Source organism: Rhipicephalus microplus, chromosome 4 (assembly GCF_043290135.1).
Source record: "Rhipicephalus microplus isolate Deutch F79 chromosome 4, USDA_Rmic, whole genome shotgun sequence".
Classification (NCBI taxonomy): domain Eukaryota; kingdom Metazoa; phylum Arthropoda; class Arachnida; order Ixodida; family Ixodidae; genus Rhipicephalus; species Rhipicephalus microplus.
Window position 1 is genome coordinate 147,572,891 of NC_134703.1, and position 25,646 is coordinate 147,598,536.

Below are 25,646 nucleotides of genomic sequence, written 5' to 3' on the forward strand. Positions count from 1 at the left end.
GTGACAATTAGTTTTAAATATATAATGAACTGCGACTTTTTCAATTAAGGCCTAATTAGCTAATTAACTGTAACTTGGATATTGATGTGCAACCTATAGAACCAATTCGGTATGTTCACAGTGTGCAATAAAGTATAAATCATTGTTCTGGGCTATTTCGAAGCAAAGTTGTGGGATGTTGAATATGACATGAAAAATTTCCCCATCTACACTTGAAACAAAAGATCCATTTAGAGAATTTTCTACAAAAATTATTACAATAAAACTTGCTTTACGACACATCCCCTGCATTTATCTTCGAAACAAAAAAGAAATCGTAATGATAACCCAGATAGAACAAGAGATATTGCTCCGGCATAATGGGAAGCACATGAAAATTGTCGTTTTGAGAAATCGAGAAAAAACGTGGGCACACATTTTTATTGCAGAAGATGCAACAAGACAACCTCAAAACGCACCAGAAGCATAGTCTGAATGCATTCTGTGCTCATGCCTCCTCTTCACTAGCTTCCGGAGTTCCAATGAGGCTGTTCTTTTCTTGTTGGAGACAATGCTGCGACGGTGGTCTTTTTCTCTCGCTCTCATGGCACCAGTACTTGTCGCATTCATGTCCATTTCACCTAAGATTGCCGTTGCAGAATTCAAATTGCCCGTGTTGAAGCGCAGCACTGCTTCTGCAACAGCTGCTTCAACAGCGAACAGGGACGCATGGTGCTCCTTGGGGGCCAAACTCCAGATTACCGAATGTAGGCTCTCGTTGGAGTTCTGCGTTTTGCCGCGTTCGCACCTCTGAAGCAGGGCTCTTTCCGAAAGCCGGGTATAAACCGGTAGTAATGCCTCTGCCACGTCTTTCGGTAGATTGTAGGCATGCCTGGGGTCGGGCTCACCCTTTGCTTTTGCGGCATTGTGTCGACACCATGAAGTTTCACCAGCTGGGCACAGACTGTGGTCCGAGCATTCATCAGTAGAGGTGACGTGGCGGTATGTGGCCATCACAGCCTTTTGCATCTCGGCCACGTCACCTTCATGCGATTTCAGAGCCCGGCCATAATATGTGCTCAGCCTGGTGATCAGCTCACCTGTGAGCCTGCCTTTCCCACCAAGGCCTCTTTTCCCATCGCACTTTTGTTTCTGCACCAGGTTTCTCAATGCGGTGCCCATCCGTTTCTGTACATGATTAATACAGTCTTTCTTCTGCACGTCAATGTAACCATACACCTTGGCGTCTTGTATGGCGCAAAATGTCCTAGAGTCTCCATCAGACAGCATAGTTGTGTAAGCGCAGGCCATGGCGTTCAAGCGACCTCTGAAATAGAATTAGAGCCGCCTCCACTTCCATTTGCCCCGCTTTGCTGTTCGTATTTTTTTGGCATTTGTGGTTAGCCTTCCATTCTTGATAGCCCTCACTACTAGGCTTTGGGCCCACCTCGCAGCCTAGGCAAAAGTTGGAAAGAACGACGTAGTCCAACACGTAGCCACTAAATAATTCGATAACTGTGCCCACGCCGATGTGGGAAGAATGGCCTCGCGTCTTCCACGTGCCGTCGTAGCTAACGGCAATATTGCCCCGGTGGCCGAAGCACAAGTCATCATAAATTGTTCTAACCTTTTCCGCACATTCGCTCATAGCGGACTCAGCCGCTCGCGTTGCAGCGGGTGCCAGCGTGTTCTTCAAATGCCGCTGAAACGTCTTGTGGTGCATACCGCGATGTGAGATGCCCATTGTTGCGAAAATATCGTTCATTTTCGTTTGGCCGTTGCCGGTAGCCACCATCGCCCTCGAAGCGAGAAGATTTACTTCACAAACGGATTGCACGTTTTCGTGCCGTTCGCGCGGGGCGAAGTCCATTCATTCGCGATCTCGCCGCACCTTTCACACTGCACTAGCACTTTCACGTCAAGTCCGTAGTCCCGATCCCCTCTGACGATCGTAGCCGGTCCGTGGCAGGCTTTGCAACACAAGGCACCCATTATCGCGTTTAGGATATCTAGATGCATAAGCAGATAAGGAGCAGCGTGGTCAGAGTCCTGTGCGGTTGCCTCGCTACAACTCGCGGTGAAAAAGTCAATTTTCCGTGCAGTTGCTGGCGCCCATGAAAGGCAGTCGAGCGTCGCTTTCTCCCGGGCATGATTTTCTTCAACTTCGGCGTTTGTCACCACCTTGGCGTCGATTCATAGTCGTCCGGAGTTCGCTTCACCGTCATCGTCGTCGGAGGCAACGCGCTCGGTCGCACCATCGCTGAACGGCCGCGGAGCGTCGACACATCGTTCGTCGGAGTCAACCAAGGGCTCTGATGACTTCGTAGACTTTCTCCCACGACCTTTGCGTTTCCTGCGACCAAATGCGTGCACGGTCCGATACTTTTTTGCGTTTCCAGGCATGGCGATACGATCAGAAGCTTCAGAGTGCTCTGCCGATTTCGAGGCGTCACAGCGGTAACCCTTTCAAAATGGCGTCGGGTCGCGTATGCAGGCGCAAGCCGCGAGCTTCCAGCCAACCGGAAAGCGCCATTTCAGTCACGTGCGCCGTTTAGCCAATGGCAGTGAGCGCGGCTCTTTGTCTTTGAGGCCCCGTTTTTCGAGCCGGGGAAACGCTCAATGTTGCTTACTGAATAAAAAAAAACAGCTGAAAACGCGTTCTTTTAAACAAGACCAAAATGGCGCCGATCGAGCGCGTAGTTCCCGCGTATTGTAGAGCCGAAACCTGCGCTATTCGCCCTCAATTTAAAGGGCAGGACGCCCGTTTTCGGTTTTTTAAAGTTGAATAACGATAAAAGTTGATGGTATTCGGCTATGAAATTTTGTAAATAGGTGCGCAATGATGTCGGGAACGCGAAAAGAAGGTCCGCGAAAACTCGATTTTTTGGCTGATTTTCGGTCCCGAAGTGCCGCGTCCCCCCTTAACATCACATATGCGGGGCCGCACCGCATGTGGAGGCTGCTTTACCGAATGGTTTTCCGCGGTATCCATGTCTGTGTCGTTCGTTGTGTTTTCGACGTCGTGCGCGCAGGCATAGTCTCACTGCGTGCGTATGGTGGGGCCGCCCCCGACAACGTTCAGCTTTGCTTTTTTTTTGCAATAGCAAAAAAAAAAAAACAGTCTCGGCTGTTTTTCTTTTCTTTTTTGGCTGCTGCCATTTTCGGTCAACGTATATGTCTATGAAAGTTCAAGAAAACAACAACAGAAAAATGGCAGCATATCCATGGAGTGAATGATGGAGAGTGGGACGAAGCATCCGTCCGTCCATTCGTTCTTGCTTCCGTCGTCCATGCGTGCGTCTGTGTGGCCGCCCGTGCGTCCATCCAACCGTCCGTGCGTGTGTCTGTTCGTGCGTCCGCACGTTCATCTGTGCGTTCGTCCTTGCGTTTGTCCATGCATCCGCTCCTGCGTCCGTTCATGCATCCATCCGTCCGTGCAGCCATCCGTGCGTCCGTCCCTGCATCTGTCTGTATGTCCGTTCATCCACCTACTCAACACTCCAAATACTACCATCTCGCATCTTTTCATCATATATTCCTCATATAGAAGCACCGCCATCCAGCGGACATTCTAAGGACTGAACAAAAGGAGGCACACGCACACTTTTTATTGGCTTGCGCTTCGTGTCTGCTTCCCACCTTTAACTACCTCAAGTTCATGGTATATACTAGGTCACTGTATTCACGCCACTGCGGCGCAATGCTCGCTAAACCTTTCTAAAACCAAGGAAGTTACGCCCAGCGAGTATAACGTAGCAACCCTTTCTTGTCAGATAGTGCTCAATGTACATGCCAATGGCTGCTAAGGGGGAGTGAGAGACAGGAGAATTCGGCTTTTAGTTAACGCGCACGCTGCGAATTTTTTATTGTTCAACAACGCACAGAAGAAATCTCCCGCCGGCACCACCTTGGAGGTCAAAAATGTAAGACTGGTTACACACTACTGCTACGACTACGAGGGACGAACGGGTGCCGCTATGAGGAGCTTCGCCCCTAAAAAAAGCCGCCCGCGCTCGGCGCCCAGCTTGTCGCGGCGCCCAGCTTGACGCGTACTTTGCTCCGCGAATGGGGGGGGGGGGGGGGGTAGATGTTTGCGCGTGCTCCCTTATCTCTCATTATAGAGAATCTAGACCGGAACTTTGACCGGAACGATTGCGTTTAGTTGCTGGGCGCACAAAGATCACTTCGCTTGCTCCACAGGCATCGTTTGCGAAAAGAGTGCACTTTTCAAACACAGCGAAGTAACAACTGGGGCAATTGTTAGTTCACACTCATATCTGTACCTGTGATTATGTTTCGTGCCTCGTTTTGTTTAAACAGCGTGTTAAGTGTTGAGCGGTAAACGTGGTTAGTTCGCTCTCGTCCTGTGTAGTTTTTGTCCGTCATTTGCGCATGAGCAGCGCGCTGCACGTTTTGATCTGCTTGCCGATCTTAGCGTTACATTCCAAGTTATTCCAATCGCATTCATTGCTTCGCCCTTGCGGTGAAACCGGCACTTTTCTTTTATTATTTTGGCCAACCGTATCGTCACCACTGAGGGGATGTCAGATTAGGTGCTGATGGAAACTCTTCGAAATCATGGTGACGACGGATCTTCGGAGGTCGACTCGGAGGACTGGGAAACAGGGGCAGGCAAGTCCCAAAACGGATTAAACGTGTCATGGAAAAGTTTAATTTAGATATGACATGCACTCGTGGTACCGATACCTACGCATGTCTAAACCTTAGACAAAAACGTAAGTTGGTCAACGTGTGTTTGCAACGTATAATATGCAATAGCTCAGCAGGTATATATATATATATATATATATATATATATATATATATATATATATATCCTGGAGCTCTTTTGGGGACACAATGCCACTTAGGACTGGAAAACAGGTGCAGGCAAGTCCCGAAACGGGTCAAGAACGTGTCATGGAAAAGTTTAATTAAGATACGACATGCACTCGTGGTACCGATACCTGCGCATGTCTGAACCTTAGACAAAAACGTAAGTTGGTCAACGTGTGTTTGCGACGTATAATGTGCAATAGCTGAGCAGGTATATATATATCCTTGAGCTCTTTTGGGGACACGATCATTTTTGCGTGGTTTCACGTCGTGTTGTGCAGTTACTGTTACGTGTACGTGAGCTTGTTAGGCCGTCAGCGTCGTGGCCGCTCACCTTGCATCGTTCTCGAGGAGGTGCGCATCAGCTGGCTGTTTCGATCGCGGACGCGGTGATTGATAGTGCTTGCGTACAAAGTCGTGCCCCAAACACGTATGCTCAAGGATATTATTTCAGCTTTTTGGCGAACTTAGCTACATATTTCCAAACAAACAATGCAGAAAAATACCAGTGCACGTACGGCGCATTGTTTCGTTTCCTGCCACGAAGATAGAGTTTGTTTACGTTTACACTGGCAGTCCTAGCGTTCGATTTTGCGATCTTCGGACAGTTTCGGGTTGTCTCGGGTTTCCCACACACGTAATTACGACGCTGTTTACTGTCCAGCCCGGAACTAGCTGACTGACCCTCTGGCTAGCTCTGGCTGCCAGAGAGCTGCCAGAGGCCTGAAAATTGAAGAGCCCACTGTGGCAGTGAGGCGCTATATTACTTAGGTAGTGAACATGTTTGAGGCCTGTGTGCTTATATTTAGGTGCATGTCAAGAACCCCAGGTGGTCACAATTTTCAGAGCCCTCCACTACAGCGTCTCTGATAATAGTATGGTGGCTTTGGGATGTTAAACTCAATAATGAATTAAATGAGGTGATAATGATTAAAAAAGTAACTAATTCGTAATAACGCCACAGCGCGGTTTTTACACCGAACGTACATTGCACAATGTTTCTGCAATAGCAATTTTGTGATGGCCTGGTCTGTTTTGACTCGGCTAGATGGTGCCACTTATCCAGTCTGTCGGGGGATCACAGGTTTGCGGCTTCGACGTTCTGGCCATTCTAGCTTTGGTAATCCGGCTGAAACAATGTAATCACTATTGGTGCTCGCACTTCAGCTTATTTTGACACGGTGTCTGGAGTCTTCGCAATGCGGATATTGCGCGTATTGGCGAACGAAGGTGGATATGCGAAATAGCGCAGCAAACGTAAAGCCTACCCGGCAGATAATTTACGTTACGTAAACGGTTTACGTTCTGTAAAGACCCACATGTGCGCAGATTCTCTCCGGTAATATGGTAACGCAAATCATATACTTACAAGGTAAAAGCCCCCTAATGGCGGGAACAGTGAGACTGAAGTCGGTACAGGCAGAGAATGCTCGGGCGCTGTGCCATCATGCACATAAAGTTGGCTTCGCCTCGTGAATTGAACATTTTACGTCACTTTGCACTAGGTGACACCACTCGCCGAATAGCAGAGTGAGCAGTGGAAGGAAAAGGTATGTGCAACTCTGCTACCTAAAGGCAGCATATACAGTATCTCTAAATTCACCCTCAGTTCGGCACCATCACACTCACAAGAGCATGGGAGAGGAAGGGAAAGGCCAATTAGCGAAATGTCTTCGCAATGGCTTTAGGTGAATGCCAGATCACCAAAATATCGGGGGCCTTCAGTACAGTGCACCTCATGATCATATTAGAGAGTTTTAATCTGAGATGTCGTCGCCTGTGCTGAAGCAACTCTTTTATTCTCTTGCTCGAGAGGTATGTAGACAGTAAATATATACAGTGTAGACCACTTGCAACGTAACCGCTTATAGTGCAGAACCGCTTACTACACGGTCTTTTTCGACTCTCGTTTACCCTCCAATAGAACCCCATGTATACCCATACCGCTTATTGTGCAGACCCCCAAGCTGAAAGACTGGTTTTAATGCAGATGTCAGAAAATCTTTGTGACAAATGCGCTAGAAAGTGCGCATTCGAAAAGAGGCGGACTGGGATGTACTGCTCGTCGCTACGGAGGAGGGGTACGCCGAGTGAACGAACGAAGACTGGAAGGGAAAAGAGAACAGGGGGGAAGAAAAGGTGGTTGCATGGCAACGGATAAGCCTTTCCCCGGCATCGACGCTGCTTTGTACTAGAGTCACTAGCGTGGCTCCGGCCGCGCGCTGCTCAATATAGCACGCGCGATCCCGTCCTTATCAGGTGCCTTAACAGTTTCCTGTCTGGTAAAGGGTAGTCATTATCGAGCTTGCTACAGAGATCGCCTTTGCTACCTCGTCCGCAAGTTTGAAACCTTTTATGGCTTCACGACGCAAGCTTTCCCCTTTGCTGCCAGTGTGCTGCCTACGTTATAAGCTTTGCGGGTTTTCGTCATTGATCTACCGGCCGCGAACGGGAACTACCTATCACGCACGCTGTCCTTGGTGCAGCGCTTAGGTGTGATCTTTTCAACGCCAGATCTTCATGTCTTGGACAAACTTCCCTTGACAACACACAGAACGGCACGCTAGGCCTAATCGGCATTCGTGCGTTTCGGTAGCAGTCCCGTGCTTAGTTGAGGTTTGGTACGGAATCAACGAAACTACATCACGTTAACGAAAACGAGCGTGGCACGTGTAGCACCTCGAATGGTGGCTCGCGATTTGATTGCGATGTCTCAAAATCGTGTGCGCGCCCGTGAAATATCGGACATGACTCGCCATAATTTCTGTGTAATGCGCATAATCGAGGCGGTCTTTGATTTAGTTGGCACATTCTTGCAGTGGTGCTTTCGTTTGGTAGATGCCCCCTTTTTCGCGTTCATTTCATTGGCAACGCGTGTCTTAAGATGTTATTTTTTTAAACGGTTGTAAGCACCAAGCATGGCTTGCTTCGTTTTTTGGACACGCGAAGCTGCATGCTCAACACGTTTTGCGCGAATGCGGCCCTTGAAAAGGGCTGTTTTGGTTATAGTTGCGGTACCGCTTATGATCGGATATTCGCGACTTACGGTATAAGTGGTCTATACTGTATATACCGATGGTTCCACAAACCTCCTTTCTTCATGTGGTGCAGTGGTTGTTCCGGCAAGAGCAATAACAATCAGCTTGAGGACCGACCACCCCACGACGACAGCTGCGGAACTAGCTGCTGTGCGCGCTGCCCTTGGTTTGGTCTATCGGGGACCACCTCAACAGTAGTCGATCTTCAACTTTTAGGGAGCCCTACAATCTCTGCTATGAGCGCTGTGTCGCAGCTCATACGAACAGCTCGTATTTGTAATTCGGCATCTTATTCACACATCACATGAGAAAGGGCACTGTGACGTTCCAGTGGCTTGTAAGTCACTGCGGCGTCATAGAAAATGAACACGCCGGTAACGCCGCTTGGGCTGCTCTTGGTGGCACACATGAAGATGCCATGCCACTTTCATGGTTTGACACGAGCAGCAGCCTTCAAGGGCTTGCACAGGAGACAATGCTCTCTCTATGGTGCCCACCAAGCAGCCAGATCAACCAAACCACTCATCAACACCGCCTACGCTTTTTGATGTATCTCTGTATGCCAAGTGGACTCCGCCGATAAAAGGCCACAGTGATTTATCGTTTATGGTTAGGTGTGGCACTTACGAAATCATATTATGGTCTCGGCAATCCCTGTAATTGTGAGCAGACGCTATGCCACAGACTGTGTGACTGTCCGGTCTACAATGTGCAGAGACAATCACCAGCGTGCATTATAGTGCGCCTTGACAATAGACAAATATCTGTTGAATCTGTTCTAGCATGTTGTTGACAAAGGACATTGCAGCTGAAGGTGACAAAAAAAAACTGCAGAGGTTTTTGAGGAAGATGGACCTGGTCAAGCGGCTGTGAGAGATGTGTTCCACGCCAGATTATTGGATTCTTACAAACTAGGTTTTTGTGCACGGGCTGTGTGATGCGCTATTTCTCTGTCTCTTTCTTATCTTTTCTTCTATTAATCTCACTTTCCCACATGCAGGGTAGCAAACCGGTTATCCTGGATTGGTTGACCTCCCTACCTTTCCTTCTCTCTCTCTCTTTTTTGATGCGGGGAGGGGAACCCTAGCCTCCAACGTACGCACGCTCTTGCGTTCCTTTGCATTCCCCGTGGGTGCAGCTGGGGGTACTAAGCAGCACACGAGGCTAAGGGTTCCTGACATTCAAACTCTGTTGTGGTTTCGGTGCATAAAACCTCCACATATTATTACATTTTTTGAAAATTTTATTGCAAAAACAGCCATTACTTTTATTGGCTGCCAAATATCGTCTTTGTCATCGGCAACTCTTGGTAGATCGACCATCGTTTTGTTGTCCTCTTTCAGATGTCCTGTCGTTGCTGCCATCAGGGGACCAAAAGGGCATGGACGATTTTTACGTGCCGGTGGTAAACATCAAGAGTGCCCTCGAGACGGCTGTGCTTCTGCCACCCAAAGAGTCGAGCATCTAAGGCGTCTTCGACGACAACGATGAGCCTTCTTCCTACGCTGCCATCGGGCGAGTGCAGTGCTGTCGTCTGCTTCCTCAGAGGACACCACGACGATGAGGCCGGCTTAGCTTGCCAAGGGACAATGCTTGGCTTTCTTTTATTTTTATTTTTTTCCGACTGCAACCGGCCATGCAATCGAGAAAACTAGTGTTTCCCGCGGACTACCACAACACGACTGGCCTCAAGCCGCCGATCTACTGGATGAGCAATGCCTTTCTGCGTGCGTGTGTGTGCGCGTGTGAGTGCTAAAATGTGTGTGTTTGTGTAGAAATGTGTGTGCATCTGGGTGTGCGAGTGATTGTAAAAAAAAAGAGAAGAAAAAAATTCCACGGGTGTCTTAACATCTAGTCAAGCAGGGCAGTGTGAGCATGTTAGATCAACTGAAAACAAACAAAAAGCCTAAAACACCAATTTAGGTATGTCGCCACCCTTTAAAACTATGGTTTTGTTATTTTGGAAAAAAGAGAAAGTAAATTTTTATTACGGACAGTACAAAAAAAACGTACAGGTATCCAGAATTGGGGTGCGTAAAAAAATTGCATGTCTCTATGAAATTAGTGGATGTTCTCAAAGTGATAATGACACGTTGGGGCTCAATCCCCATTTTTGTTTAAACCTGATTTTCCATTGTTTTTTGCTTCACAAAAACTCTTTTGAACAAGTCAATATTTTCTAATGAAGCTTTACACGTTTTTTCTGTGAGACCCGTGCAATGAAGTGGGATAATTGAAAACAATGATTAAGTCTGCACGTTATATTATTTCAAATGAAATGCATCGTCCTAAAATGGCGCAACTTCTGGTTGCTTGGGCCGTATTATGTTTTAGATTGACAACGTTCAGCCTAGGTCGTCTCACATTCTACATGCACAGCCATAATACTACCAAGAGATTTCATTCTCGTATGGTGGGTGTGGTGGCTGTGACTGTCAGCCTGGGATGGGTGTATTTTTGTTAATTTTCATAACTGTAATCAGTTCAGTGAAAGAACATTGTGTACTTGGAAGTGTCATTTTAAGCTACTTTTACTGTGGCAGACAGAAAGTAATTAATTTCTGATCAAAATCCAGAAAGATTTCTAAAAATGTGGCGACATATCTTGAACAAGGTGTGACAAAATGAGCCTTTCCCACCTCGCGCTGACAGCAGTGGCCCCTACTGGTCCATTTTGGAAACGTTCGGAAAGGGGGTCGGCCTCGCTGCTTTGAGCAAGCAGGAAGAGGCTTCTCCAAAATCTATTTTGCTCGTTCTAATCTCTGTTTGCCAGTTTTTTAAGATGGAAACATATATTATATATACTTCTAAGTATCACAGAAGATTTGCAGATGCTATATATATTTACTGCTCCCTTGATTGGGGAGACTGGCATTGAACACTTTGCTGCCTCTTTGCGGGATGAATGAGAAAATTTTCACTCTAGATGGCTTCTATTTATGTAGCGAAGCTTTAAGGTTTTTTTTTTTGCTTTAGACACGCAATGGTACAAAATACCCCTCAACTGCTTGCTTTTCTGTAGAGAAGCTCTAAACAGGGTCCCTTAAAAAAAAAGGATGTTTTGAAACGGAGGGGGCCCAGGCAGTACTTTACTTCGATATTATTTTCTCTCCTCAAAGACTGTAACTGTCAAAGCAAAATGTCCATCTACTCCAGAGCACAGCCTAACAATGCTTCTGCCCATAACTCGAGACGAGGCTAGTCTTCTTGTCTGAAGCTAAACTTTTTGTAAGATTGTTATGCGACATTCAAATGCTATAGGCGACAATTGAGATCACACGTCGGGGTGTAGTGCAAAAGCACATGGGATACTCTCCCTCCTGTTTCAAAAACATTGGTTAGAAATGGATGCACTTGAGAGAGCACAGTTGGTTTAGGGACCGTATTTTGAGATGATTGCGTTACGAGGCGTACTTTGCAACATCCGATCGAGTTTCTCTCATGGAAGCTGGTTGTGTGGAAGGGTAGTGTTACTAAAACTTGGTGTCCAATAGGCTTTGCTTTCAAAGGATACCAAAGCAGAACGGCATGTTCAAGACAGGTCCCAGCTTGATCTGTAAAGGATTTCTACCAGGGCAACCCACGGGCTATCAGCGTCACCGAAATGGCCTGAAAATTTGCTACGGCTCTAAGGTTAAGTTGGCTAGAAACAGTTGGATTTTGGTGGCTTTTGGAAGACGTTGCAACACAATACCCGGGCACTTGCGACTAGTTTGGCAAGATGGTTATTTTAAAAGCCACTCAAGTGTGAGCGAATCGATGTGCTAATGACAACTAAGCGAAAAGACATGAGAAAACACTGCGTTTGCTGCACTCGCAACTAATTCATTCCGGAACAAACGCTTCACTTACAGTATATGCCAGTGCAAGTGCTTGGATCTCAATGATATGTAACAACCAGGTGAAGGATGGTAAATTCATAGACACCCGAGCATTGAAGCATTGAAAATATGCACACGCTTATATTTTTATTGTACGAGTGTGTGTGGACCTGGGATATAAGAAATCCCTTTACATTGTTGTTGCATAATTGATAATTGTTGGGGTTTTAACGTCCCGAAAACGCCATATGATTATGAGAGACCCCGTAGTGGAGGGCTCCGGAAATTTCGACCACTTGGCGTTATTCGACGTACACCTAATCTACGCACACAGGCCTCAAGCATTTTCGCCTCCATCAAGAACGGCTGGGGTTCGATCCCGCGACCTGCGGATCTGCAGCCGAGGGCCTTAGCTACTAGACCACCATGGCGGGTATCGTTGCATCACATCCAAGCTTGCTCTGGCCCATAAATATGAAGCATTTGTTCTGAATTGAAATAGTTGCAAGTGCAGCAATTGTCATGTTTTCTTTTGCGTTCCTTTTTAGTCCTTGTAAATACTAGGCTTGTGCGAATATTCGAATGCTTGTCGACTATTCGAACGAATAGTGGTGGTTGTACGAAACGAAATTTAAAGGGGCCCTGCTACACTTTTACAGTGAAAGGTGATATGCAATCACAACTCGGTGTCTCGCGCAGCGCCGTAGTTGTACGCTGCCGCCGCCGGTGTCCGTAACCACATCACTCTTCGCTTCGAACCTGACATTCACTATTCGCACAAGCCTATTAAATATGCTTCTTCGCATGCGCCATTACAATACTCAGGCAATGGCTCGGGGGTAAAATTAGAGCTCTAATGGTCTCGTAAGATGGTGGCTTATTTGCAGCAGTGTTTTGGCAGCATTTTTTAATGGACGATGACACTTTGGTTGTATCGGCAGAGATACATCATCAGAGCACTGTATAGAGATGCCATCTGGGTGCCACATCACAGGAAAGCAATCATTTCAGAGTACGCTGGTTGTGCCGCTCTGTTGGTGCTGTGCCCGTGATGGCAGATCCTTAACAGGAGAGAGATTACCCCATTTACAGAGCCACGAGACATTTTTTACAGCAGCTCACTGTGAATTCATATTTCGAAATTGGGTGATTAGCTCATACAGCAGGCATTGCTGATAAATTGGCTTGCTTCATATTCAAAGTGGCCATTATGTAATGGTTTTTGCATAGCATTTAGCATAAACAATGCTTACTATTTCAGCAGTGTCTGGTAGATAAAAGTGCAAACTAACTACAGCTATGGCGATGCACTTTTTTTAGGCCCAGCAGCATTTCATTAACTGGCTTTCCGCTTCAGAGGCATAACAAGTGACCATTGCGAATATCTTTGCAAGGAATTGAGAACCCAACGGCATAAATAACTACTTGCTACTGCAACATGATAAGAGTAGCAACGTAGAATTCGGCATGCAAGAAACATCCTTGTTGCCAGTGCATTTTCTCACAGACTGTGCAAGTGGCACAGAGTCTACAATGCAGAAGCTTCCCCTAGAAAAAACTAACACGTAAACTCCTTTACATTGCTTTTTTTTTTTCTGCCAGAACGGTTGAGTTCAGTGCTATTTTGCACCTACTCAAACTTTTTTGCATACACCCATCTGAAACGGGCGTACGTGCCGTTGAGGCGCCACTACTAAAGCTCAAGCCTTGTCAATACTTTCAGGTGCGGCTCATTACTATTAGTGAGCACGGCTCACGTGCGACGGCGCTACTAACAAGCCTATTAAACACACCATGTCAAACTTCTGATGCGAGGCGTGTTGCAGTATTGCTGCCTGTGGTAGTATCGTAATTGTGCCTCCAGGATACTTGGAGCATTACTCTATCTCTCCTCTTGGTGCTCTCTTTTATCACCGCCTTCAAAGCCTACATCAAGACGATTTTTCGTCTGGTCGTGTGAGGGAAGAGGGGTGCAGCCTTGTTTGCTGTCTTAAGCACCGACTCATTCGCTGTGAAATTCTTGAGAGGCAACGATTCTTGGTGCATTATGTTCGGTATGCTGCTTCATTGTAGACCTTGGTCTGTTTCTTGATCATGTGAGAAGTACGCTTTGAATCCAGAGGTGGCGTACGAAATATAGTTCTGGTGTTCTAGAGCTTGACTTGGCTCAGTTAACTGTGTACCAGCGGCCTGTTGCTTCTTTTTGGGAGTAACTGTTTAGGTGTTTCTTGAATACCGTGGCTATTGGCGACTTGATTTTGTTTTCATCCCTACCTTATAACCAATTTAGGGTGCTATGTACTAAACTTTGATCGAAATGGGTATTACTAGGTCAAGGCTCATTCGTACTAGACTAAATGCACCAAGAATGTTGCAAATCTCGATCACAGATGAGTCCGTGGGGTGGTTACTAAAGAGCTTCGCACCAGCCTCGTTTACAAGACAAATTGGTAGGCACAGTTGGCGAAATAGTTGGATGAACTTCCTCGCACATATTCTAGTGTCACCACTGAAAACTGCAGCAGAAAACTACTTGCATTTCTTGTACTGTGTAAATACAGAGGTAAGAAGATACGGCCCCGAGCGAGAATCTATTTAAGGCTTAATGTTGTGACAAAAAAGAGAGACTTGAGAGGCATTTTATTGCAAGTGTACTGCTATGATTCATTAAAGGCTTGCCCGTACCTGCTAAAAAATATACAATGGTGACTGTGACACTAGGCTGGCATAAACGCTGATTTGACGTGCAGTTTGTGTACTCTTCGAGTATTGCTTTGATTGCGTCTCCATAGGAGTGCTGTTTTTCGTTGACTTGCCTCGGACCCGCTGGGCCACGCTGGATCAGAGTCGGATTATAGCAGCTTCGGTAAAGTGCCGATTTCTTAGCCGACAAGAGGCTCAAAGGATCGCGTCTCTTGAAATTAGATATGGGACAAGTGTGTTTGGCGAGTGTGTAGCTAAGCACTCCTCCCCATTTTTTCTCTCTCACTTTCTTTTTCGGTTAGCAGACTAACTTTGTGGTGGTCGAAGGGGGGCTGTCCGTTTATTCTCGTGGGCCAGGACAGCAGCCGGGAAAAATGAGCAACAAAAAAAAATTCTGTGTGTATGTGCGCGTGTGACTGCTGTGTATACGTCTGTGGCGTTGGTGCCCCTTAAGAAAAAGTACAAGTGTTGTTTTCCTCACGTTATGTATAAGCCGATATCAAATTGTACATTTTATTCATTGCATAAACCTTTTAAATCTTAACAACTTTGTTTAGACATGGACAGAGTATGCTTTTTTATATATATAGTATAGTTTTTCTCTCTTTTTATTGACAAATGTGTTAAGACGTGATCCCAGTAGAAGGTAGATTGTGCTGTTCTTTTTTACTCTGTTCATGTTGAAGGAGACATATTTTTCATTGATACATACCTCGATTATGCTTGTTTTGTCATTCTTTGTGTTGATGACCTTTTTCTGTTATGATACTGTATATGTATTCAACTTTGTGTTTCAAAAGACTGTAGTGCCAACTCGATTTCAACACGGCAGGCATTGTAAGGGGGAGGCAAGACAAAACAGCTGCTCGGGATAGTTGCTTTGCTTTTTTTCCCTCCCAGTGCTGGAGCACATTAAAAAAAAACACTTTTCTAGGTTTCTCTCGGTTCTTTTTTTTTTTTTTTTTTTTTTTGTCTTCGAAAGCGCGAGCGAGCCGGGAATAACCTATGTCTACGGGTAGCGACAAACTTGATCGCAGTTTTCTTGTTCGTTTTTGGATTCTGTTTCTCTCGTGTTCCGTTTCTCACTCTTCTTCTTCACTTTTGAGTTTCCGATCAGTTCATCAGTGTTTTTTTGTCATCGCTGCCCTTGGAGTTGGCATTAGTTTCGTATGACGCTTCGACGTCCCCATCGCACAACGATTCAGGACGTGGCAAGAGTGCGATTCTCCTGCCACGATGCAATGTCGGGTAAAAGCACACAGTCGTAGCCAAAGCGTACATCTTCTGCCAGTGGCACCATGATCTGCATTTCGTCTGCTACCGTCGGCAGACGACACGCTCCTTGACTTCTGGCAAACTGTCGATGTCGCTTTCGCAACGTAGAAATCACTTGCTCACTCCGGTTGACGATGAAATGAAAAAAAAAAAAAAAGTGGGTGTGGTACTGTCATCAAATGCACAGGTCTCGTTATTTAGTCGCTTTTCATGCAGTACAGGTATTCCGGAAGGCAGCTTTCTTAGAGCATCCGGGTATACTTGGAATGTCTCGTGCGAAGATACGGGGGTCCTCTGTTCCAAGGTGGCTCGACTTGCACTGTCGATGAAACCGTGCTTCTGGGACAAACGCTTAGGAAAAGGCTATCGTTTTGTTGATGGTACAGGGACAAGAAAAATATTTTAAAAATACACACAAAAAAACAGGGGGGATATACTTGCCCATCACTGCCAACATTCCTCTGTGTACAAACTACCTGTACGTTTTTAGGTTCTACGGTGGAGTCATTGTGTGTGCTACTTAAAACTGTGAAAGGTGGTTGAAGATTACAAAAACAATAAATGCTGCTGAAACAGTTGCCCCAGCTCAGCTGCATGAAGCGTCTCGCCAAGTAAGATGGGCTTGACTTGCTGTGTCGAAATGGACAGGCTTATGCGATTGGCAGCTACGAGAAATTGAAAGTGTTGAACCATGTGCACGATTTTCTGTTTTCTCTTCGCTGTGCCTTGGCTTGAGGAAAACGCTTAAAAAAAAAGGCATGAAATTCGTAAAAATTGATAGTAAATCGAGTGCCCAATTTGTTAGGAATTTCGCACTATTAATCCAGTGGTCTCTATGGCTTTTTTTGTTTCAAAGTAACCCAAGACTATGGCCCATTTAGCGTAGAAATGTTAAGCGCCACTTGTAGAACTTTCTTTTTGTAAATGCACAAGCCTTTTATAATGGTCACAAAGTTGAATGGTGTAGGTAGACCTGTTGCTTTCCTGTGTGTCATCATTTTAGTGGGCAAGTTCTTGACTGTCACCGTCAGCAGTGCACCCTGTTTAAAGTAGCATACACTACCAGTCTTCTCTGCAGAAGCAAGGTATGTAGCTAGTGAAGTGCAAGTGGTAAGGGTCTTTGTGCATTACAGTTATCAGTTTACACCTTTATGTAACATTTCAACTGCCGACCTGAAGGGCGCGAGTTCGATCCCAGCCACAACAGTCGCTTCTCAATGCAAATGGTACTTTAGTGGCATGTGTACATGGCTGCGCCTCGGCCTTGTAAGTGGTAGCTGCAATTTGATTGGAAGGCAGATACAGAATGTTGCACTGGCTTTTGTGCCACTTTTTTTTTGTGTGTGCGTGGTTTTTTTAGTGCAGATAAGTTTAAAGTACTTTTGCTTAGAACATTAGTTCCATTCCACTCACCTCGGGCGATTCAACACTGAAATAAGGGGGAGAGAGTAATCAACCAACGAATTATTTTATTTTTTTCTCTACGGGATAAAGAGGAATTGGTTAGCTAAGGACAGTCATTGGGAGAAACCTTCGTTTGGCTGTGGAGATATAATATAGGTTTAAAATGATCACAACAATGACAAATGCTTCAAGACCACATTTATCAGAAAACTTGGCACAGTTGTATGCATTCGCTACGAGTAGTTTACCTGCTTATAGTATAGGCAGTTACCCACGTTTAATGCTTTGGTGGATAATCTCTATGCTAAATTGGAAAGTCCTTTCAGTCTATTGGAACCGACTCCTGGCCATCACGTGCATAGCTTCCTTAAATGCTAGCTGAAAAATGTGTTCTTAAGAAGTACTCAAATTGTAGTAAAGTTTGTAAATGTAAAAATTGTGGCACGAACATGCAAAGGAAATCTATATAAACTTCTAAAAAACAGGAAAGCTTCTTAGCTGATAAAGTGTTGTTGGTTCTTGTGTACTTTATGTGTGAGCCGAGTTGGTGAACAGAATACTTCAATAGTTCTACTTTGAGTGTTCGTGCAGCTGGGCTCTAATTGCACTGTGGAGGCGACTTTCCTTCTAATTTTTTTCCTTCTCCTTTTTTTCCTTGTATAGTCATTCCCTTAAACAAAAAAACTTGAACTCGTCATTTTTGTCAACTACCCTCAGCACTAGAGTGTCTGCAGTCTCGTGTGTGTACCTTTTTCTCTGATGACAGCATTCTGTTGAAAAATCTCTCACTGCTGTTTCCAAATGTGCCAAATCGAACTTTGTTTACCCTACCCCCCCCCCCTCTTTTTTTTTGTTGACACATGGCATCATCTCTTGAAGTCCGACGGGTATCCTTATTGGGCGCGCTGTTAAAAAGAAAAAAAAAAAGTGGTGGTCGTGCAAACGGATGTTGAACCACAGTTCCTATTTCGATGGTTTCGCCGTTTTCGCCCATGGCCCCCGTATTTTTTTCCTCTCCTTTTGTGCATGTACGGCCATCAGGTTTGTATTTATGTTTCGTGTTTAGATGGCCAGTAAAGCCCTCCTGCAGCCGGAGACGGCGTTGATTGTGGTGGTTGGACTCTTTGCAGCTCTTCGTCGCTTGTTTTGAGAGAGAGAAAAAAAATTGTGTGTGAATGTGCGCCCTTACATGTTCCCAAGCACTGCGACACAAGCCAGTGTTTGTCGATCACTACTTAAAGAGAGATTGGGTGTGTCGTTCGGATGAGTGATTTTAAGTGTGACGCACTTCATGTGTGACAGTATGGAAACAAAACATGAGTCAAACGTCGCGACGAAAGGCAGCCGCATCTGCTGACGGGAAAGACTTTATGCTCACCGGATTCTTTCACGTGCAGTTTTCTCGAGATATCCGGCGTTGGGTGGTGTGCTCGAGAGATGTGCGTTGTTCTCGACAGTGTTTATGGAGGGGAGGGGCGAAGTTTGCACTTAGACGGGCATGCTAGAGAGATAAGTCTGAAATCACTTTGCCCGAGATTCTCTTATTCATTTTGTTCCCTTCATCTCGGTTCTCGGTGTACATACTACAGGCTGAACAGAGGCTGTCTATGGACTACAAATTAGTCTCCGTCTTTCTTGCTGACAGACAGACAGCAAAAAAGAAAAAAAGACATCAGCCTGTTTCTTTCACGTTGCGGCAGCTGAAGTACAAATTATTTCCTGACTGTAGACAATATGCATACCGATGCTCTCTTTGTGCTCTTTGAACGCAAGTTTTTGCATGAATCATTGAGACAGCTCTGGAAGAAATGGCTTTTACGGAGTCCTGGTATCCTTCATTAAGACCGCTGTCTCACAGTCAAGCCTGTGCCCTGTCGTAATAGGAAACTAGATCAAGTGTTTTATTCGTGTGCATGCTGTATATGTGGATATAAAGGAGGGTGTCCAGGCTACATCGTGTTCTCTTGTTAACCTGTCTCCGTGAATAATGTCTCGATGTGCGTTGCTATACAAAAGTGGAGCGATAAGGCTTGCTCTATTTGCTTGTGTCAATTTTTTTTTTTTTATTTCAAATAGGTCTTATTGGGACGCGACAGGCAGGCATTGTCGCAACAGTGTTTTACGCGAATGCAATCGAAAAGGTAAAAAAACACTTGTAGACGAAAAACCAGGTTATGATAAGTGCCTTTTGTGTTCTTTTCTTGACAGTTGAATTCTGCTGGATTGCACTTGAAAAGAAAAAAAACGCACAAAAAACCTAGACCTAGCTTGGCAACACAGATGCCAGACTTGGCTTCCCTGCAGGAGGGAAGAAATTGCTTAGACCGAGAAAGGACATTTCTTGATAATGGCTAGCTTGGCGCTACTTTGGAGAACTCGCACAGCAAAAAAAAAAAAAAAAAAGGCATTGTAATTATTGCTCCAGAGATGCAAAATTTTATTTTTAATACCGTAGATTTTTGTAATCTTGTGATTGACATCTGTAGAAGTGTGCATTTTCTTAGGTGAGAATATCTAGGTTTGTCATTGTGTTAGTACCATGCTTAACATTTTTCCTTGCAGTCATCCCATCTTGTTGCATAGGTGTTTTTGTTTTCATTTTTTTTATCAAGGCTTTGTCGCTGAGTGTTTGACTGATGTACACTAAAGGTGGGAGTGAAGTGCCATGGATTCCCAGACACCCAAAGGAAACTGTATATCAAATCGGGACACCTCTGTGGCTTCATTGCGGCCTTCTGTTGGTTTACAGGGGTCTTGCTAGCAGAGCTGGTCAGGTATTCAATTGGCCCGGTTTGCTTTGTAGATAGGTCTGTGAATGCCTTGCTCGCACTTTGTGCTGCACGCTCGCATGAGTTGTAGAGCAAGGCATTGGCTTGGACTAGCTGTGTGGGTTCTGTGCTAGAAACAGGTCTGCGAAGATGGAACGAGCAAAGTGTTGTCGGCATTTATGTCGTCTTCTGGTCTTTTTTTCTGTCTTGGTATGGAATTTGTGCACCATTCTCGAACTGCAAGCAGCTATCTCATGTCATGTTTTGTCAAATCCTTGGCCATATTCTCCATGGAACACTCGTGAGGATGTCACATTTGTTTACGCTGACTGGTGGTCTTGCCTTCTAGTGGAGGGCCTCAGAATAACTTTGAAAACTTGTGGACTCTCATTACACATGCCACGTTGGGCATACAATCATAATTGCATTCCACCATGATTGTAATTCAGCTGTTGTGATGGGGAACTTGACCTGTAATATCACGCTTGGCAGTGCATAGTTGTCGTCATCATTAAGGTACTGTTACATGGTAATATTTTCATCTTGCAGAGGTTGTTACTGCATATTTCTTCGTATAAGCCTGAAGGTATGCCTCAGGATTGATAAATTGAGACTGTGTCCGTCAGTTTGGAGTGTAGACCGCAAATGTTTGCAAGGCCTTTTCGTCTTGCTAATTCAACTTTGTCGAGATGTATGGAGCGTGAAAGAAGTTGGATGTCGCGCTTTGCAGATACATTTAGTTAGTGCTGGGCAAATCCACATTCCCTTCGAGGCAGCAAAGGCACGCATTTTCACTCACCTCCGGTATAAACCTGTTGTACTTTGGTGTCTGGTGATTTCCCCCGCACACGAAGTGAGACACTGTCGTATATTGTTGGACTGAGACATTGCTCGAGTGGAAGAGTTTCAACTTGTACACCTAAAGTGGGTTGCTTTGTGGTGCGTGTAATCCAGCCTATTGTGACTTATTTACTTAATAGTCTATTTTTGTTTCCCCCCAACATTACAAGAAAGGGCGCCAGTTTTTGGCTTTCCCCTGTGTAGTTCAGTCGAGATCGCACGTGGAAGACACCGCAGTGTTCTCGGCTGCGCGTCCCTTAACGTCTGCTTGAAAGAAGCGAGTGTCCAGAGCTTTTTAACTCCTGCCCACGCACAGTGTAATGGCCGAGGCTTTTCATGCTCGAATGTTGGTTTGCCCTATTGTTGTAGTTGCCGGTGAGGCCAGCCTTGCTGTCGAGAGCTGCTGTGGCAGTTGTTGCTACTTGCTACTGCTTCAGCTGTCGGTGAGAAGCAACGCCATCGTCCTGTAAAGAATAAACAACGAACGATGGCGCCTGAAGCATGCGTCTCGAAAGATAGAACAACAAAAAAATGAAAGGTGCTGCTACAAGCATACCACATTGCAGTGTACAGATTTCACTCATTTACATGTGCTCATTCATCACATTTCCCTGTTGTACATTGCCTCCCACAAATGTTCTTCCTCTCTGACCCTCTTTTTTTCTGTTTTGTTGTTGCTGCATACTGTGTTTACTCTGTTTAAAGACCAAAATAATTTGCATGCTTTGTCTATTTGCCCGAGCAGATTTACAATAAAAGAAAGATGACTTAACGTGCGTTTGCTTGGTCTCGTGAATTTTTCCACCATTTTGAATTATTGCATCAGAAACTTCCATCCCGCATATTTTCATATGCCACGTGTTGGAAGAAATGTGTCTGAAAACCTCCCAAAAAAAGCGAAATGCAATTCGCTTTCTGCATTCGTAATTTTTCTCGCAACAGTCATCATGTACTAGAAATAATGGCTGTAAATGCACATTAAAAAGTTGACCTTATGATTAAATGGTCGGGTAACATGGTCAAACGAGGGAACTTAAGTGGTTTCTGCAAAGAGCCCCATTGCTGCTTTGCAGAATGGTGACGTTCGATCGGACTCAACTGGCGAAACGGAAGCCATCATGCCTTGGCACACTCCAAGAATGATGACACGGTTACCAATCATAGCGGTGGTGTTGTTCCTGCTATGTTAACAACCCATCGTGCTATCGTGCTGGGTAAGTGCAGCCCTCAAACACACACACCAAGTGAATCAGACTGATGGGTGATATAGAGATGCTCGCTCTAGGCATCTCTGAAGATTTTTTCAATTTCGTCGGCAAACTGGGTCGGATTTGGTCCCTCTGCAAGAGTTGCCAGTGTCCAGTTTTCTGAAATCTCGAAGAGGTCAATGGGCTTTTTGCCAAAGGACTTAATTTTCAGATTCATCCCAACCACCTGTGTTCTCTAATCGGAATGTAATTTCTCTAATTTACTCTCCTGTCATCTTGGGGATATATGGAATTACAGGAAATGTAGAACTCAAGGTAGCAAGAAAAATATCACCAGTTTCCTTATTTTTAGAAAACGTCCTGTACGAAGGCCCTTATTTTGAGGATATTTGGTGAAGTTTTCTGAAACTTCCTTTATGAATGCCCCTATCTTTAGTATATTCGGTCACAATTTCTGGAACGTCTTGTATGAAGGCTCTTAATTTAAGGATATTCAGTGACATTTTCTGAAATGTCCTGCATGAAGTTCCTTACTTTGAGAATATTAGGTGACGTTTTCTCGAACGCTTGTATGAAGACCCGTATTTTGATATTGAATGCCATTTGCTTAAAGGTCTTGTAACAAGTTCCTTATTTTGAGGATGTCGCCCTACAACAACGGTCTAGTGGATAAGGCACTCGGTTGCAGACCCGCAGGTCGCGGGATCGAAACCTGGCTGCAGCAGCTGCACATTTGAATATTAGGTGACGTTTTCTCGAACGTTTGTATCAAGGCCATATTTTTCAATGACATTTGCTCAAAGGTCTTGTAACAAGTTCCTTATTTTGAGTATGTCGCCCCATTACAGTGGTCTAGTGGATAAGGCACTCGGTTGCAGACCCGCAGGTCGCGGGATCGAAACCTGGCTGCAGCGGCTGCATATTTGATGGAGGCGAAAATGCTGTAGGCTCGTGTGCACCCAAATCTCTTTACTTTGAGATTTGGGTGCACGTTCCCCAGGTGGTTGAACTTTCCGGAGCCCTCCACTACGGTGTCCGACAGGGGTTTAGCGTCCGAAAACCACCAATATGGTGGTTTTCGGACGCTAAACCCCTGTTATGCAGGTTTACAGAGTTGTGATTGTTTCAGTTGGAGCAAGGCCTCAGACAGGAAAAAAAAGGTCGTTTTCCAAACAACAAACAGAACATAACTTTATGACACCCGGAAGAAAGGAACAAGCGATCGCAAAAAAAACGGAGTGAACTGACACGTTAAAGGTACCGCGACTGGCGATGCATTAGCTATAAAGTCTTGAAGACTGTTCAAAGAAAAAGTTCAATGTCATCATTTTTGGCGATGCCTGCGGTGGGTTGGTAGCGTAGCCGTTGGTGCGGAGACGTTGACGGCGAGGACGCTTGCAGAACGGTTGAAGAGGAGAGTTTGCGCAGAGTGACTGGAGAAGGCTGCTGCACCCTTTAAGCGCAGCAGGCCGGCAACCTCCATGCCCACATACTCGGTGTGGAGTCTGCCAGTAGGCACTCATGCTCGTCCTGCGGCAGGCAAGAGGCAGAAGGGCCAGCTGTTTGGACCCCTGGTGACTTTGACACTGTCGGGCCCTTCGTACCCGACTCCACAGGTCGATAGCACGGACCCTGAAACCAGCGTCGTGTCCCTGTGGCTACATTGGGGTCTCTCTCGGCCCCCAAGACAGTAAAGTCTGCTTGCCCGGAGGTTCGGCTGCCCGGATCAGCTGTGTGGATGGAGATAACGCCTTGTCGCCAGGATCGCCCTTTTCCATGGACGTCTGGAGACGGATGCTGTCGGGCCCTTTGTGCTCGAACGCGAAGCTCGACGGCACACACCCTGACGCCAGCATCTCTTCCTCTGCACTGTCCAAATCAGAATCTCCCACGGCCTACTAGTCCGTCATCGTCTTCTTTCCCCCGCCACTGTGCCACGTTTTCATTGGTTCTTGTTTTCTTCTCTACCGCTGCCGTGCTGCCTTCCAATTGGTCGTGGCGCTTTTTTCAGTCATCCGTTGACACGTGCAATCGCCCGTCAACGTCTTCATTTTCATTGCACCGCACGTGTCCACGCCACCCCGTTTGCCACACTGGCGATACCACAACAAGACACAGAGAACACATCACTGCCACTACCGGCACTCTGAAGTCACACTCACTCATGACAACCCTACATATAAATCATATTTTGAGCATATCAGGTGCCATTTTCTGAAACGTTCTGTATCAATATACTCTGCAACTTATTCTAAAACATTCTGTATGAAGGCCCTTATTTTGAGGATATCTGGGGAAATTTTCTGAAACGTCCTGTGTGAAGGCTCGTGTTTTAAGGATATTCAGTGACATTTTCCAAAATGTACTGCATGAAGTTTTTACTTTGAGGATATTGGGTGACATTTTCTTGAATGTTTTAAATGAAGGCCTATATTTTGATATTTGGTGCCATTTGCTTAAAGGTCCTGGATCAAGTTTCTTTTTTTGAGGATATCGGGTGTCATTCTCTGAAATATTCGATATACAGGTCCTTATTTTCAAGATACTCAGCGGCATTTTTTGAAACATTTTGTATGAATCCCCTATTTTGAAAATATTTGGTGAAATTTTCTGAAACTTCCTATATGAGTGCCTCATACTTTGAGAATATTCGGTGACAATTTCAGAAACGTCATGAAGGCCCTTTTATTTAAGGATAATCAGACATTTTCTAAAATATACTGCATGAAGTTCCTTACTTTGACGATATTAGGTGACTTTTCCTTGAGCGTTTTGTATGATGGCTCATATTTTAATATTCGGTGCCTTTTCTTAAACTTCTGTACGAAGTTCCTTATTTAAGGATATCAGCTGCCATTTTCTGAAACATTCTGTATGAAGGCCTTTATTTCAAAGATACTGAGGGACATTTTCTCAAACATTCTATGTGAAGGCCCTTATTTTCAAGATACTCTGCGATATTTTCTCCTGTTTCCTGTTATATATATGTATATACACTTTTTGATTGCTGCATTTTCGATGGAGGCAAAAATTCTGTATGCCAGTGTGCTCAGATTTGGGTGCACGGCAAAGAACTCCAGGTGGTCAAAATTTCCAGAGCCCTCCACTACAGCGTCTCTCATAATCATATGGTGGTTTTGGGACTTTGAACCCCATATATCGATCAATCAACTCACGACCATTCAGCCAGCCTGCGCGTCTGTGACCACTACTCCAGACCACATTACAGAACCGTCTGAAATGAAACAGGCTTGTGTAGGCACCGATGAGTCGTTTGCGCATGGCGCAAACATTCCTGCAGTTACCCCAAAGAACGGGTGCTTTACTCCACAAGGAGGAAAGTGCGCCTCCTTGTGGTGCTGAGTGCAATCTTTAGTGCACATTTCGTCTTTTGTTGCAGCAAAAAGCCCTTTTCAGAAGTAATTGCGCAGTTACTCCGGAAAACTTTTAAAGGTGTAGGTGCGTGTACATCTCTGTGAGCTCATCTCTGCTGAGGGAGAGAACTAAGCAGCGCTGCACGTGCGTGCTTCTTTTCTGTGAGAGTTGTATTTCGAGCTGTAAAAGACAATTCAAGTTGAATGAAAACTAACTAGCTTAACTCCTAATAAGGCTTTCATTGTGTAGAAAACCACGGTTTTTCACCTTCTCCTTAGTCCAGAGGGTCAAGCTGCAGGGTAAGCTTAGAAGCTGAGCTTCCCAGTGTACTTAAGTCCACTGTTTTATTCTTCGCCACTTTGGAAACTGCTGCCATTGCTCCTAGTTATTGTAAGCAAG

General features: G+C 45.3%; 1 protein-coding gene across 5 annotated transcripts in view; it reads left to right on the forward strand.

The window, feature by feature from the left end:
• Positions 1–21,436, forward strand: part of put (activin A receptor type 2 punt) — an 84,127-nt gene extending 62,691 nt beyond the window's left edge. For 4 of the 5 annotated variants that reach the window (XM_075893725.1, XM_075893726.1, XM_075893727.1 and 1 more), the window contains exon 10: positions 9,197–21,436. In XM_075893725.1, coding sequence (XP_075749840.1) covers positions 9,197–9,321 — 125 coding nt within the window. In that variant the 3' untranslated portion in view covers positions 9,322–21,436. The remainder of the gene's footprint in view (positions 1–9,196) is intronic. The other variant, XR_012895002.1, reaches the window with a different exon arrangement.
• Positions 21,437–25,646: the final 4,210 nt, after the last annotated feature.